This window comes from Strix aluco, chromosome 28 (assembly GCF_031877795.1).
Source record: "Strix aluco isolate bStrAlu1 chromosome 28, bStrAlu1.hap1, whole genome shotgun sequence".
Classification (NCBI taxonomy): Eukaryota; Metazoa; Chordata; class Aves; order Strigiformes; family Strigidae; genus Strix; species Strix aluco.
Genome location: NC_133958.1, coordinates 2,124,817 through 2,136,898, shown reverse-complemented (window position 1 = coordinate 2,136,898; position 12,082 = coordinate 2,124,817). Strand labels below are relative to the sequence as shown.

General features: G+C 47.4%; 1 protein-coding gene across 1 annotated transcript; it reads left to right on the top strand.

The window, feature by feature from the left end:
• Positions 1 to 6,078: 6,078 nt before the first annotated feature.
• PRNP (prion protein (Kanno blood group)) lies at positions 6,079 to 11,766 on the top strand. The gene is made up of 2 exons (XM_074808123.1): positions 6,079 to 6,194; positions 9,189 to 11,766. Exon 2 carries the CDS (start codon positions 9,191 to 9,193, stop codon positions 10,001 to 10,003), a length of 813 nt encoding a protein of 270 aa, XP_074664224.1. The 5' UTR covers positions 6,079 to 6,194; positions 9,189 to 9,190; the 3' UTR covers positions 10,004 to 11,766.
• The last annotated feature ends 316 nt before the right edge of the window (positions 11,767 to 12,082 follow it).

Sequence of the window (12,082 nt, the reverse complement as noted above, 5' to 3'; positions counted from 1 at the left end):
CTGGTCACAACTCAACTTCCTTATCTGCACACAGCTTTATTTCTTAGGGTAGCCATTCCCATAGCACAATCTTGGGTCAGAAGCAGGAATATTACCTGTGTTTTTCAACCGCACTGGCTAAGGTCGAGTAAAAAAAACCTGTGCTCATCTGACTACGTCATGCACTTGTACCTCAGTGTATCCACTGTAGAAATACCACAGGGGAGGTGTGACAAATCTCAGTTTTTCATAAATAAAAACACTGGCAATCTCAGCTGCCTTCAAGCTCTGGTTAAAAACCAGTCGTCATCCCTGGAGATAAACCTCTTGGATGATCCCAAGCATTACTTATTTACATCAGCTGAGAGAGAGTGTGCAGCATTTAAGCTAACAACACCGTTCCTACATCGCTTGCATTCCGTCTGCTTGGTGCTGAGGTAGCCATGGAGATGACTACGGAGAGCATCGTGCCCATGACAACTCTGCATGAGCATCTTGAGCATCTTCAGAGCAGCCTTGTCTCTCCCCGGGCTTTTCCTCACTCCAGACTGTGATTATTGGCTTGTTCTTGCTCCCACGCAGGCAATGGTAAAGCTTTCTCCCATCAGCAGCTCTCCTTCCAAGATAAAAGGGCAGAGAATGAAACATATGGAGCAGATTTGGCATATAATGCCTGAATATTTGGTGTATAATGTCTCTTTGGTATATAATGTCAGCCTGATCCTCAGCACAAGCTTCATAAAGAGCCTTTAGTTTGTTGCTTTAGGGGAAAGAAAAGCTTTGGACTAAGTCACGCGTGGTCTTGGGTTGACATCCCAGCTGGAAGGTGCTCCAAAATGCATGGAAAGGTGCACATCACACGGGAAGCTCTTTCAAAAGATTCAAAACCCTAAAGGCTAAAAATCTGACCCGCTTTCCCCCACAGGCACACATTTCCTAAGCCCAGTTCATCTTTGCTTATTCCCAATTATATTTGGAGAAAAAGAGGGATGAAACCCCATAAAGCCAGCCCTGGCCCTGGGAATCCTTTATATGGTGGGAGAGAGATAAAGTCGTGGTGGAAACATACTCACCGGCTCAGCTAAGAGGATTTGCATGACTATTTTGTGAGTGAGTGGGGTTTAATCACCTCATCCTTACCAAGTACATGGGTTAGAAACCAGGTCATGGGGTGCAAGAGTGAATAAACAAGGTGAACACCTGGACCAAAATTATGTATATAAAAGAATAACATATAGCTAAGAGAAAAATGTAACAGTGCTTTTAAATATTTCTTCATCTCCATCCTGGTCCTTGTTTCAGTCGGTTGCTTGACATTTTTTTTTTTTTTAAATTAAAAATCAAGCAATTTGTATTTCCTGGTGTTCAGCTTTTCCCCATCTCGCTCCACAGCCCCTTTTCCCCCTGAGAAAACTGATTTATCCTGCCCCTTTCCCAGCACCACCCAGTCCAGGGAGCCCCAAGGACCGTGGCGGTGTCCTTCCACCCGTCACACCTCTGAAAGAAGATGCTGCTGCCTGCGGCTCCGCTTGGGGATACAACATTTAAATAAGTCAGCCAGAATTCCAGCACACTCCTACAGGCTCTCGACACACAGCTGATGCATTCCGGGATAGGAGCAGTTCCCCAACGCGGGATCCAAGGCTGGCATGGGTGACTGATATAAAAACGATGAAAATGGGAGCACCTTCACCCATCCAGGGTGTGCCCTGGTTTATTTTTAAGAAGGTGACCTCAGTGCAGCCACATTATGTCGTGCAATGTGCTTACGCTGCTGCTCTGATCTTGGAAAGTCTTCTGAGGGGATTGTAAGTTAAAAATAAATGGGAGAGAGGCAAAGGAAAGCCTCCTGGTGACTCATATATTACAAGTCCTGCTGTGAGGAAAAAAAAATACAGATTTTCCTGCAAAGGAGCCAGCTGCTGCGTAATGTACCACTCGAGGAAGTTTATGGGAAGCTGGATTATAGTATTGCTGGAAAAGTATTTGTTCCTGCAGCTTTATGGAAGGGCATCTTGTTTTATAAGAGCCCAAACGCTGGGCTGTCCTTGTCTGTCCGAAAAACAGGAGATTTATTCATACAAAAGGACATAATGAGCCCTTTCTGCGAAGGGTTATGGCTCTTCCCCTCACTCATTCTCCCAGACACAGCAGCGAATTGTTCAGCCCAGAGGCACAAACCCGGCGTGTCCCGCAGCGGCTGCTCCGAAGACGCAGGGACAAGTTATTTTTAAACCAAATGCTGGGCTGAAACCAAATCAGACAGCAAACATCTTCCTCGAACGAGCATGACTGACTTCTCTCATTTCCCATAAACTAATCCAGATGGCAACACGGAGGCTCAAATACCCAAACTTGATTTTTTTTTTCCCCCTTCAAAGCACTTTTATTATCAGTGCTTATGCCAAACCGAAAAAGTATTTCCCAAAAAAAAAAGGCATTTTATTTTATTTATTTTTAATAAAAGCTGTTATTTTACCTTCTAGCGCACCTGGATGATGCCACCAACCCTGGGAGGGGTTGAAGGCACATTTTTGGGAGCTGTGTCCCATGCAAAGACGCAGTGCCTCACTGGGAAGGCATCAGCCTGCGGGCAGGGAGCGTCCCTCCCATCTGTAAGGAGCTTACGTGTGTCCCTGCCTGGAATAGCAGCTAGCACATGAGCAGAGGTCATTATGCTCCTAATCAGATTGTAGCAGCTGGATGAACATTTATAACCTTTTAAAGACAGTTGTTTAGTAGTAAAGAGAAGGAGGGTGCGTGCAGCCTCCAGTATTCTATATTTCAGTTGCTGCTGCCTGCAGAAAAGAAATTCATTAAATATTTAAAAGAAATATTTAAAAGAACTGTTACATTTTTCTCTTAGCTATATGTATTCTTTTATATTTACAAATTGATTTGGCTAATCTGCTTTCAAGGATCTAGTTTTCTCTTGGAAACACAGCAAGAAAAAGACTTGCCTTATTGTTTTCTCCTCCCCAAACCACCTTTCAATAGCCCCTCACTGGAGTCTCCCACCAGCAGGCAGATGCTGGCAGGATCCTGTTACCTGAGTCACATCTGCCCGTAGATCACGTTGCAAAAAGACATCAGTGGTGAGGAAAGCCCGTCAGCGCTGGGGGACAGACTTCTCCTCAGCATCACGGCTGCAATGAGTCTTATTTACTAAAGAATAGTCATAAACTGATCTATTTTTTCCACGTCAGCTTTGCACTCCTTGGCTTTGCAACAGAGCTGCATCTGGCCAAAAAGAAAACCCTTCCTGGAAGCAGCACGAGATGTTCTATGGGAAGTTTGGGTTGGTTGCTTTTCCCCCCTTGACGGTTGCTCTCCTGGAACGTTGTTTGTGCCCTTACGTGCCTCTGGGATTAGGGACTTGCCGGGACTTCTCCTCCCCACCATCGCACGTTGCATAACTGATGATATTCTGGAATGTGCGTATTTAATGCCCTGCTCCTGCCAGTTTTGCCTTCTGGCCTGTTTCCATTCATGGCAAAAGGCTAAAAATTTATATAGTCCTGTATAAATTTTTTTTTTTTTTACAGGAAAACTTACGGTTGCCAAGAGCAAAGGAGAAATGCCATCCGTGAGCTGCAGTTTAATACAGAATAATGTTGCAGGTAAAGATTTCTATGCAACACATGGAAAAATCCTTCTTTTAAGAGTCACACATCTTTAAAAAAAAAAGCCAGAATTGCCTAAAAATGGGCCAAAAATGACATTTTGTTTCTCTTGGAGGGGAGCTGCCCTTCCCGGGGTCTGCAGGGCCGCCCTGGTGTAGCTTTACCCCATGCATACAATGAAGCCCTCACCACCAAAGAAAATATCCTAATAAGGCTTCAATTTTTTAATTCTGCACTGACATGGGAAAATTACAGCATGACTGAGCAACATTTTTCCTTTTTAACGGGAACCAAGTGCTCACAGCGATTCCCTTCCCTGCACTCCTGTATTCCCCAAATCAGATTTTCTCTGCTCTCATCCAGGCAGGAGCAGAATATTACCAAGACTTCTGGTCTCCAAGAAAAATCCAAAATAGAGCATTTTAACTTCAAAAAGGCTATTCTGTGGTGAGACCAGAAAATAAACTAAGTTCTGCAAAATGCCTTTCATTAACCCTGCAAACACAGCACTTATTTCCATTTATTTTTGCTTTTGGAGAGTTTAAAGACGTTGCCTGATGAGCTAAGTGCGATTTGAGATGGGGTGAGCTTGAGCCCAGAATTTTTGCTGGCTCCAGGGATTGGGATGAGGACAGGCTGTGGGACCAAACCTCCAAACCCCACCAAATGACCCCAAAACCCCAGTAAATCTCCCACAAACTATTTTAATGCCTTCCCCTGCCTTTGCAAGCTGCGGCTAATTCTCTAGGTAAGTCTAGAGCTATGTGAATAAAAGTGGTTTGCATGAATTAAAGCAAAAAAAAAAAAAAAAAATCAGTGAGAAGCAATGAACCTGGGTCCTTTCCCAGCTTATCATTAAACCAAAGTCAGCTTTTTCCATTTGTTACAAGAAAAACCCATCCCATTAATGCTTTCTAACCTGGCACGAACCCCCATTGCACTTAATGTCCCATTATTTTCTCTGTCTCCCGTCGCTGCCTGAGCTGCAGCTGAAGAAGGGCCAAACCTCCAGTGGAGATCAATGCAGCTCTTGGCTTGCTGCCAGGAAAAAATTTACCCTAAGATGCTAAAGAAACCACGTGGCACATGGCTCCGTTAAATAGATGCCGTGGAGATACTGGTTTGGGTGGTTTTAGCACTGCTAACTTCCACAATAAATTAAAAATTAATAGTCAATAGGCTGCTCCTACTTGATTTGCAGCTGGGATCTGACAGGGTTTCTATATTTCCCCAGACAAGACCAGAACTTCTGAAATACCTTATTATGGAGAAATCCTGATTTTTAGAAGCCACGGATGACTTCATCCCAACCATCCCACTCCCAGTGCTTTCTTTTCCTGGCTTTGGATTTTAGATAGCTCACTGAAGAGCATTTAAACCAAAACCAGGGAACCAGGAGCCATCTGCGTGTTCACGCAAGGAATAAATATGCCTGTGTATGGTAGGAGACAGCTTCGGCAGGCTCGCTGACCTTAATCCTGCCCCCGTTATTTAATTGTGTCCTCCAGAAATTAATATGCACATCTCCCCAGTGAAGCCAAATCACCCAGCACAACCCCGCCAGACAGAAATTATTATTTTTTTTCTTTTTGACATAATCCAGCCAGATGGATAAACAAGTGTATGGAGCATTGGGGTGGAAATCCTCTTTACAGCCAGATGTGCTCTGTGGTCCAGGGGTGGGAGCATCGCTGGGACGACCATGCCTGGCCTGACTATTTCAGGCAGCAAAACCTCAGGAGGATTTGGGCTGTATCATGGGGCTGTGCTGAAATCAGTCTCACTGCAATTAGTTTCAAGCTTCATTTGCATCTCTCAACCACCGTGTAAGCATCCCAGGTTGCTCTGGACCCAACCAGTTTATTATAGCCTGTCCTAACCCTTAAGGATGGCGATAACTCCTTATCTTTAGGTCTCGATAGCCACACGTACCCTTACCCTCTGAAAAAGGGTGCTGTAAAAGCCCCAGCTTGCCATGAGCATCCCATGCAATTTTTAGTTGCCTGCTGTGGCATTTCCTCCCGTTAAATATCAGGGTACCTCAACATAAAGCGCAACCACTCCGTGCAAGATTGAATTTTACTCCTCTGGAGCAAGACAGACTTGGAAAACAGATTCATCCTTTTCCCTGTAGGTCTGAGTCTATTTTATTTTCTATCCATCAACGCATAGAGCATCTCTCTGTTTCGCAGGATAATGGATTTGGAGCTGTAGCCGGCAACTGTTAAAAACATCCTTTCCTCTACCCAGAGCCCTGATGCCAAGATTTCCAAACCAGCCCCAAACCCTGCCGATCCCATCAATATTTCTTGAATAAAACCATCCAAGTGCTGCACTTTTCCAGCCACCCGTTTGGTCGCTGACATTGCCTCCCACGCCTGTATCCGTCGGGAGGGATGATGCGGGGTGAACCCAAATTTTGCGGCGTGCCGGCTGTGGTATTCCCTAGGGAAGGAGGGTGGATGGTGGCCAGGCTGTGCAGGGCTGGGCTGCACAGGAGCCAGCTCCTCCCTCGCGCTATTTATTCCTCCCCGTAGCTCTGCGGCCGAGGCTGAATCACCCTGAACTGAGCAAGCAACGGGCTCCTAGACGGTGAGTGCTGGGGAAAATGGGACATGGGGGGCTTGGGGTGGGATAAATCCAGAGGTGAGGGGGCTTTTAACTCTGAGCAGCACCACAGGGGATGGGGGACTGCCTCTTCTCCCTGCCATTGCCGCCTAAAAATAGACATTTCCAGCTCTGAAGACGAGCGTCCTCCTTAAAAGACAGAGCTCTGTTCTCACTGCTGCTTGTTTATTCAGAGCTGATTCAAAGCTGATGCTGGTGGGAAATTTCTTCCCACCCCCCAAGAGCTACCTGGAGGGTTTTGTTCTTTCACGCAGCTCCCGGCTGTGCAGAACTGTGCTGCCCAGTTATTTGGGGGATTTAAAAAAAAAAAAAAAAGAGTGGGGGGATTTCTAAAAACTAGGGGTGATATTTTCAGAAAGCAAACCGCCAGCCTGCATCCCCCTGCCCCATAGCCCCAACCTTGATTTTGCACCAGTCATGAGCCAGGACCTTCCCAGCATTGCCAGGGGGGTCTGGACACCCCCATTCACAAGCATCTTCCCACCCTCCTCACCACATCGCTCCTCCACCTTCCTCTTCCCCACCTCCCTTCATTTCTTCTCTCCTCCTGGGCACCTTAACAAGGTTATTTCCACAGTTATTTTGACACCAGGGTGTTGGTTTTCCTCTCCAAATCCGAAACTGCCTTCTTGCCAGCCCTGCGCACATAATTGCTGCTTGCGATTGCATCCTCCATTTTCCGCTCCCTCCTCTGCCCCGAAGGAGACACGGCTTTTCTCCGCTTCTCCAACACAAGCGTGGATATAAATCGCTCCGATATAAATCACCTGAATTAATTTCTCATTGCTTATGTTCACCCACGGAGGGGGAAAATGGGGGTGGAAGGATAAAAAGAGTCAGGAAAAAAAACCTGCGAAGCCATTTGATAATATAATTTAATAATAATATGATGGTCACACTGTAAATGCTGTTTCCAAGCAGAGGGAAACCAATTCCCACCTCAGGGAAGCAGCTCCCTGTCCCCAGCGCAGGCAGTTTGGGCCAGCGACCGCCTTTATCTGGGGTGAAGCTCAGCTGCCCAAGGACCTCGGTAATTAGCAGCACAAACACAAACGAGCCTTTCCTCTGTTTATCAGAGCTTGCCTCTGTGAAGGCAATTAGAGGAACAGGTTGGTGCTGCCAAGCTGGAATATCCTCCAGGGCTTTCCTATGTTTTCATCCAGGGGTTGATTTTTCCCCCCTTGCAACTCACTTTGGGGAGTCACACACCTTAAAAAAATAATAATAATTACCAATTTGCTGCTTTTTCCCCCTATTTTTTTTTTTTGAGTGCCCGAGGAGCGTTCACCCATCCGAGTTTTTGTCATGTCTTTCAGCTATTTTTAAACCCCCTGATCTCATTCTTGCTCACTCCCAGCGGGTGGGTGCTGCGAGGCGAGTCGGGAAGCAAACCTGCTCAAAAGCAGACTGCTCGCACCCAATTTTTTAACAAGACTGTGCCAAGCAGGCAGCCCGAGCCTGGCTTTCCTCCCCCTCACAAAGGGCAGGCTCTCACATCTTCCCTGCTCTTTTAATTAAGTTTCTTGATAACGCACCCAGCCATAACACTGACATTAAAAGACCTTAATTCAATTATTTCCATAAGACCAGATCTTTTGGGGGGCAGAGGAAAGAAAGAGCATCATCACCTGAACCCAAGGAGAGTTTAATTTGCTTTTTATGGACCATAAAATCATGGCTAATATGCAACAGAAGAATTTCCAGCTTAAACAGAGGTTGGTTCTGCCTGTTGCGCTGATAAGGTCAATATCTCACAAGAGACCATCATCTCCTGCATTAAACCTAATCTCTGGGTTGAGTGGTGACTCTTAAGGAAGCTGGTCCATTAGTTGCTGCAAAAAATCCCACTCAGGACCCAAACCTTAATTGTTTCTTGCTGTAACATGAGCCAGAAAGTGCATCCGAAGCATCCAAGGATGCTGCGAAATGCCTACCCACGCTTTGCTGGGAATGCTTTGCTCTCCCTCCCCAGCATCCCGGCATGCACAGGGGATCTTTGGGGATAGCTCAGCCCTGGGCAGGACAGAAAAACCCTTTGATATTGCTGGACTTGCATATTAAACACAAGGCTAACAGTAATTCAATGCTCCTTGGCATTGCGAGGAGGCATCCAAAGGGATTTTGCAGCTTGGGAGGTATTTTCCAAAGGTCTTTCCAAAGGATTTGCAGACCTGGTGTGTATTACACAGGCTGGATTATACTATACAGAGGGAGAGAAATGGCTCGTTAAAATGGGATTTCATCCTTGCCAGCCCACCAGCTAACACAGGAGACGCCTGGCACGCCCCTGGGATGCCAGCAGCAAAACGCCGAGTAAGCAGATATTTGTAAACACATGAAGCTAGAAAAATGCTGTTCTTCAGTTAGGGTCTGTTGCACATAAACAGGGAATTGGGCAAAACATGCTGAATTTCGTTCTTTGGGAAAAAACAGCTCAAGTCTGGACGCTGCTCTCCTTGCAGCCCTGGGTACTCAAAAACTTTGAGACTGGGATGAATCTGTTCACAGCCATCAGCCCTTGCACATCAGAAACCTCATTTATATCATGTGATGGGAGAGAGCAGGTTTGATAAGGGGATTTTTACCTCCCAAACAAGGGAAGCATTTTCCTCCCCAAATTTCTTCCACTACTTAAAAGTGCCATTGCTAGCAGAAGACCTGCTGGGAAGGTGGGGGGGATGTATACATACATAAAAACATAAATATATATATACAAATTTTTATATATATATGTAAAAGTATATAAAAATATATAAAAAATATATTATTGGGGAGAATAAATATGCGTTTAAGTCCAAAGCTGTTTATTCTGCAGCTGGATTAAAAGGGGTGTTATGTATTTTATATGATGCACGAGTAAGGGAGCCCAAAGCCCGTGGTGCTCGCAGCGGCACGGATGGGGGGGCTGCAGGGTCTCTGCCTCCTGCCCGTAACGCTGCCTGTCCTTGTGTCCCGCAGCCATGGCCAGGCTCCTCGTCTCCTGCTGCCTGGTGGCCCTGCTCCTCGGCGCCTGGACCGACGTCGCCTTCTCCAAGAAGGGCAAAGGCAAACCCAGCGGAGGCGGCTGGGGCACAGGGAGCCACCGCCAGCCCAGCTACCCCCGCCAGCCCGGCTACCCCCAAAATCCCAGCTACCCCCATAACCCGGGGTACCCCCACAACCCCGGCTACCCCCACAACCCCGGCTACCCCCACAACCCGGGGTACCCCCACAACCCGGGCTACCCCCACAACCCGGGGTGGGGACAGGGTTACAACCCATCCAGCGGAGGAAGCTACCACAACCAAAAGCCCTGGAAACCCCCCAAATCCAAGACCAACTTCAAGCACATGGCCGGGGCGGCGGCGGCCGGCGCCGTGGTGGGAGGTTTGGGGGGCTACGCCGTAGGACGCGTCATGTCAGGGATGCACTATCGCTTCGACAGCCCCGATGAGTACCGCTGGTGGAACGAAAATTCGGCGCGTTACCCCAACCAGGTTTACTACCGGGATTACAGCAGCCCCGTCTCGCAGGACACCTTCGTCGCCGACTGCTTTAACATCACGGTGACCGAATACAACATTGGACCTGCCGCCAAGAAAAACACCTCAGAGGCTGCTCCAGCGGTGAACCAAACGGAGACGGAGCTGGAGACCAAGGTGGTGACGAAGGTGATCCGGGAGATGTGCATCCAGCAGTACCGTGAGTACCGCCTGGCCTCCGGCATCCGGCTGCATCTCGCTGACGCCTCCCTGGCCGCCCTCCTCCTCCTCACCCTCTTCGTCATGCACTGATGTGGCCCCGGATCCTGCAGCTTCAAGATGTCCCCACGGGGACTCCCTAAACCCCCCCCCGTTCTTGCTTACGGTCGTCTTTGGTGAAGAGCCCTTGGGGCACACGGGCACCGACGCTCCCCATCACCTCCCTGGAGGCTCCAGTTTAGGCAACTGGATGAAAATTTCCTTCTCCACCCCAAACGCATCCCTGGCGTGGCAGGACAGTGATGGAGCTGGATGCCTAAAAAAATGGCCTTCACCATGTCCTCCTCCTCGGGGCCACCCCGAGAGGGACGGGGCAGAGAGGAGCTCACCCGGTCCTTGGTATCCCTGCAAGAACGTTTCTGAAAATCCTCTTTGCTAACAGGAAGGGTTTTACCTAATCTCCTTAGTCCCGCTGCCACCAAAACCCCTTTCCCCTGGGCACGCCACGGCGTTGCACCCGAGTACCTGTGTACCCCACAGGGGTTTGGGGAGGGTCAGATATGGGTTGCTCAAGCAACAAGCTGTCAGGTTGCAATTTTAACCCTTTAATCTTAAAAAACACCCTTCCTTGTGTACATATGGGTCTCCCTGCTCCGCACCTTGCATGCTGCAAATACCTCCTGCAGCAACACACAAAAATAAAGTGATTTTTTTTTTTTTTGCCCCTTGCAGCAAGGCTGAAGCCCTGGCCGGGTTTCAGTTGACCCCCGTGCCACTTTGCTTTCGGTTGAGCCTCGCTGTCTTTCTTAGCCTGTCTAAAGGCAAAAACTGCTGCTGAATGCCCCAAAAACCCCCAAAGCAGTAACGCTTGCTGTGTTACAGCCTGAGAAAAAGCTATTTTGGATGGGCTATAGGTGACAAGTCATGCTCACACTTCGGCACCACGACCTAAGGGATGTTAAAATACAGCAAAAAAGGATGCTCGGAGGGGTCAAACACGTAGCAAGAGACTTAAATCCGCTGAACCGCATGGTTATAGCAAACAGCATCAGGAAAACCAAGCCTGAGGGATGGGAGATGCTTAAAAAAACCCCACCTTTTGCAAGTAATTTGTGGAAGCGGCGGGTGAAATTCTTGCTTCTTGTGTTTGGGTCGATGCTGGGTTGTGTATAACCTGTAGCAGCTGTAAAGTTGCGCTTGTCGAACTGGTCACCCTGAGTTATATTTAATATCTCTCGTGTATTTTTTTTGCAAGGCACTGAATAACACCGTCCTAAATGATTTTTTGCATCGGTGTAAGCTAAGTGAAGATATATAGAGATATATATATATATATAAAAAGAAGTAGAGAAAAGAAATCTTTCAGGACATTCACCGGAAAAGCAGGGCTTTGAGGTAACCCGTACTTTGTGATACACGAATGTTTTGTAAATCCGTAACGGTGCATGCACGAAATCTGCCATTCCGATACTTTTCTAAGTGTTCAACGTCTGGTACAAATTAAAAAGGATAAAGCCAAGATGCACGTCAGCCTCCTTGGTGCAAACAGCTCTCGCCCGTCCCTGCAGCGCCGCGGACAGAAGTGGCATTTTTCGCCCTGGCTGGCCCTGCCTCCCCAGCCTGTGGGTGCCTTTGTTCCCTTTCAGCACTAAATTTGGCCTAAACCCCACAATTTCAGTTAACCTTTTCTCCTCCCCTGCTCCCACTAACGGTATCACGACCATCCAACAAGTATTTTCTAATCAAGCCAATGCTCTGGTTGGGCCCAGGGATTTCTCCTTCTCACAGAAAGTCAACACCCATTTATACCTTGTATTTACTCCATCTATTTTCTGTCTAATAAAAGAGTTTTTACACTTCCTGTTTCAGTGGCATTAAGCCTGACCAACTTCACGTGAAGCCCCAAGCCCAACTTAAATCTCTCCGGTACCTAAATCAGCATCACAGTTAGATGACTTAGACTATAGCAAGGGTTTAAAATTATGATTAAAAAGATGGAAGAGTTTGGACTCTTCAGCTGGATGATGCTTTACTTTTTAGCTCAAGACCAAGCCTTGGACCCGTTTGGTTTGAGTATATGCAGCATGTGATTTATTACACTGCAAACTCCCTTGTTCACAAGGGCGCTAAAGAATTTGGTCTTTAAGTGGTGCTCCAGGTAAACCCCAAATG

Coding starts and splice junctions, on each gene's coding strand:
- PRNP (XM_074808123.1), top strand. CDS start 9,191: ATGGCCAGGCTCCTCGTCTCCTGCTGCCTGGTGGCCCTGCTCCTCGGC.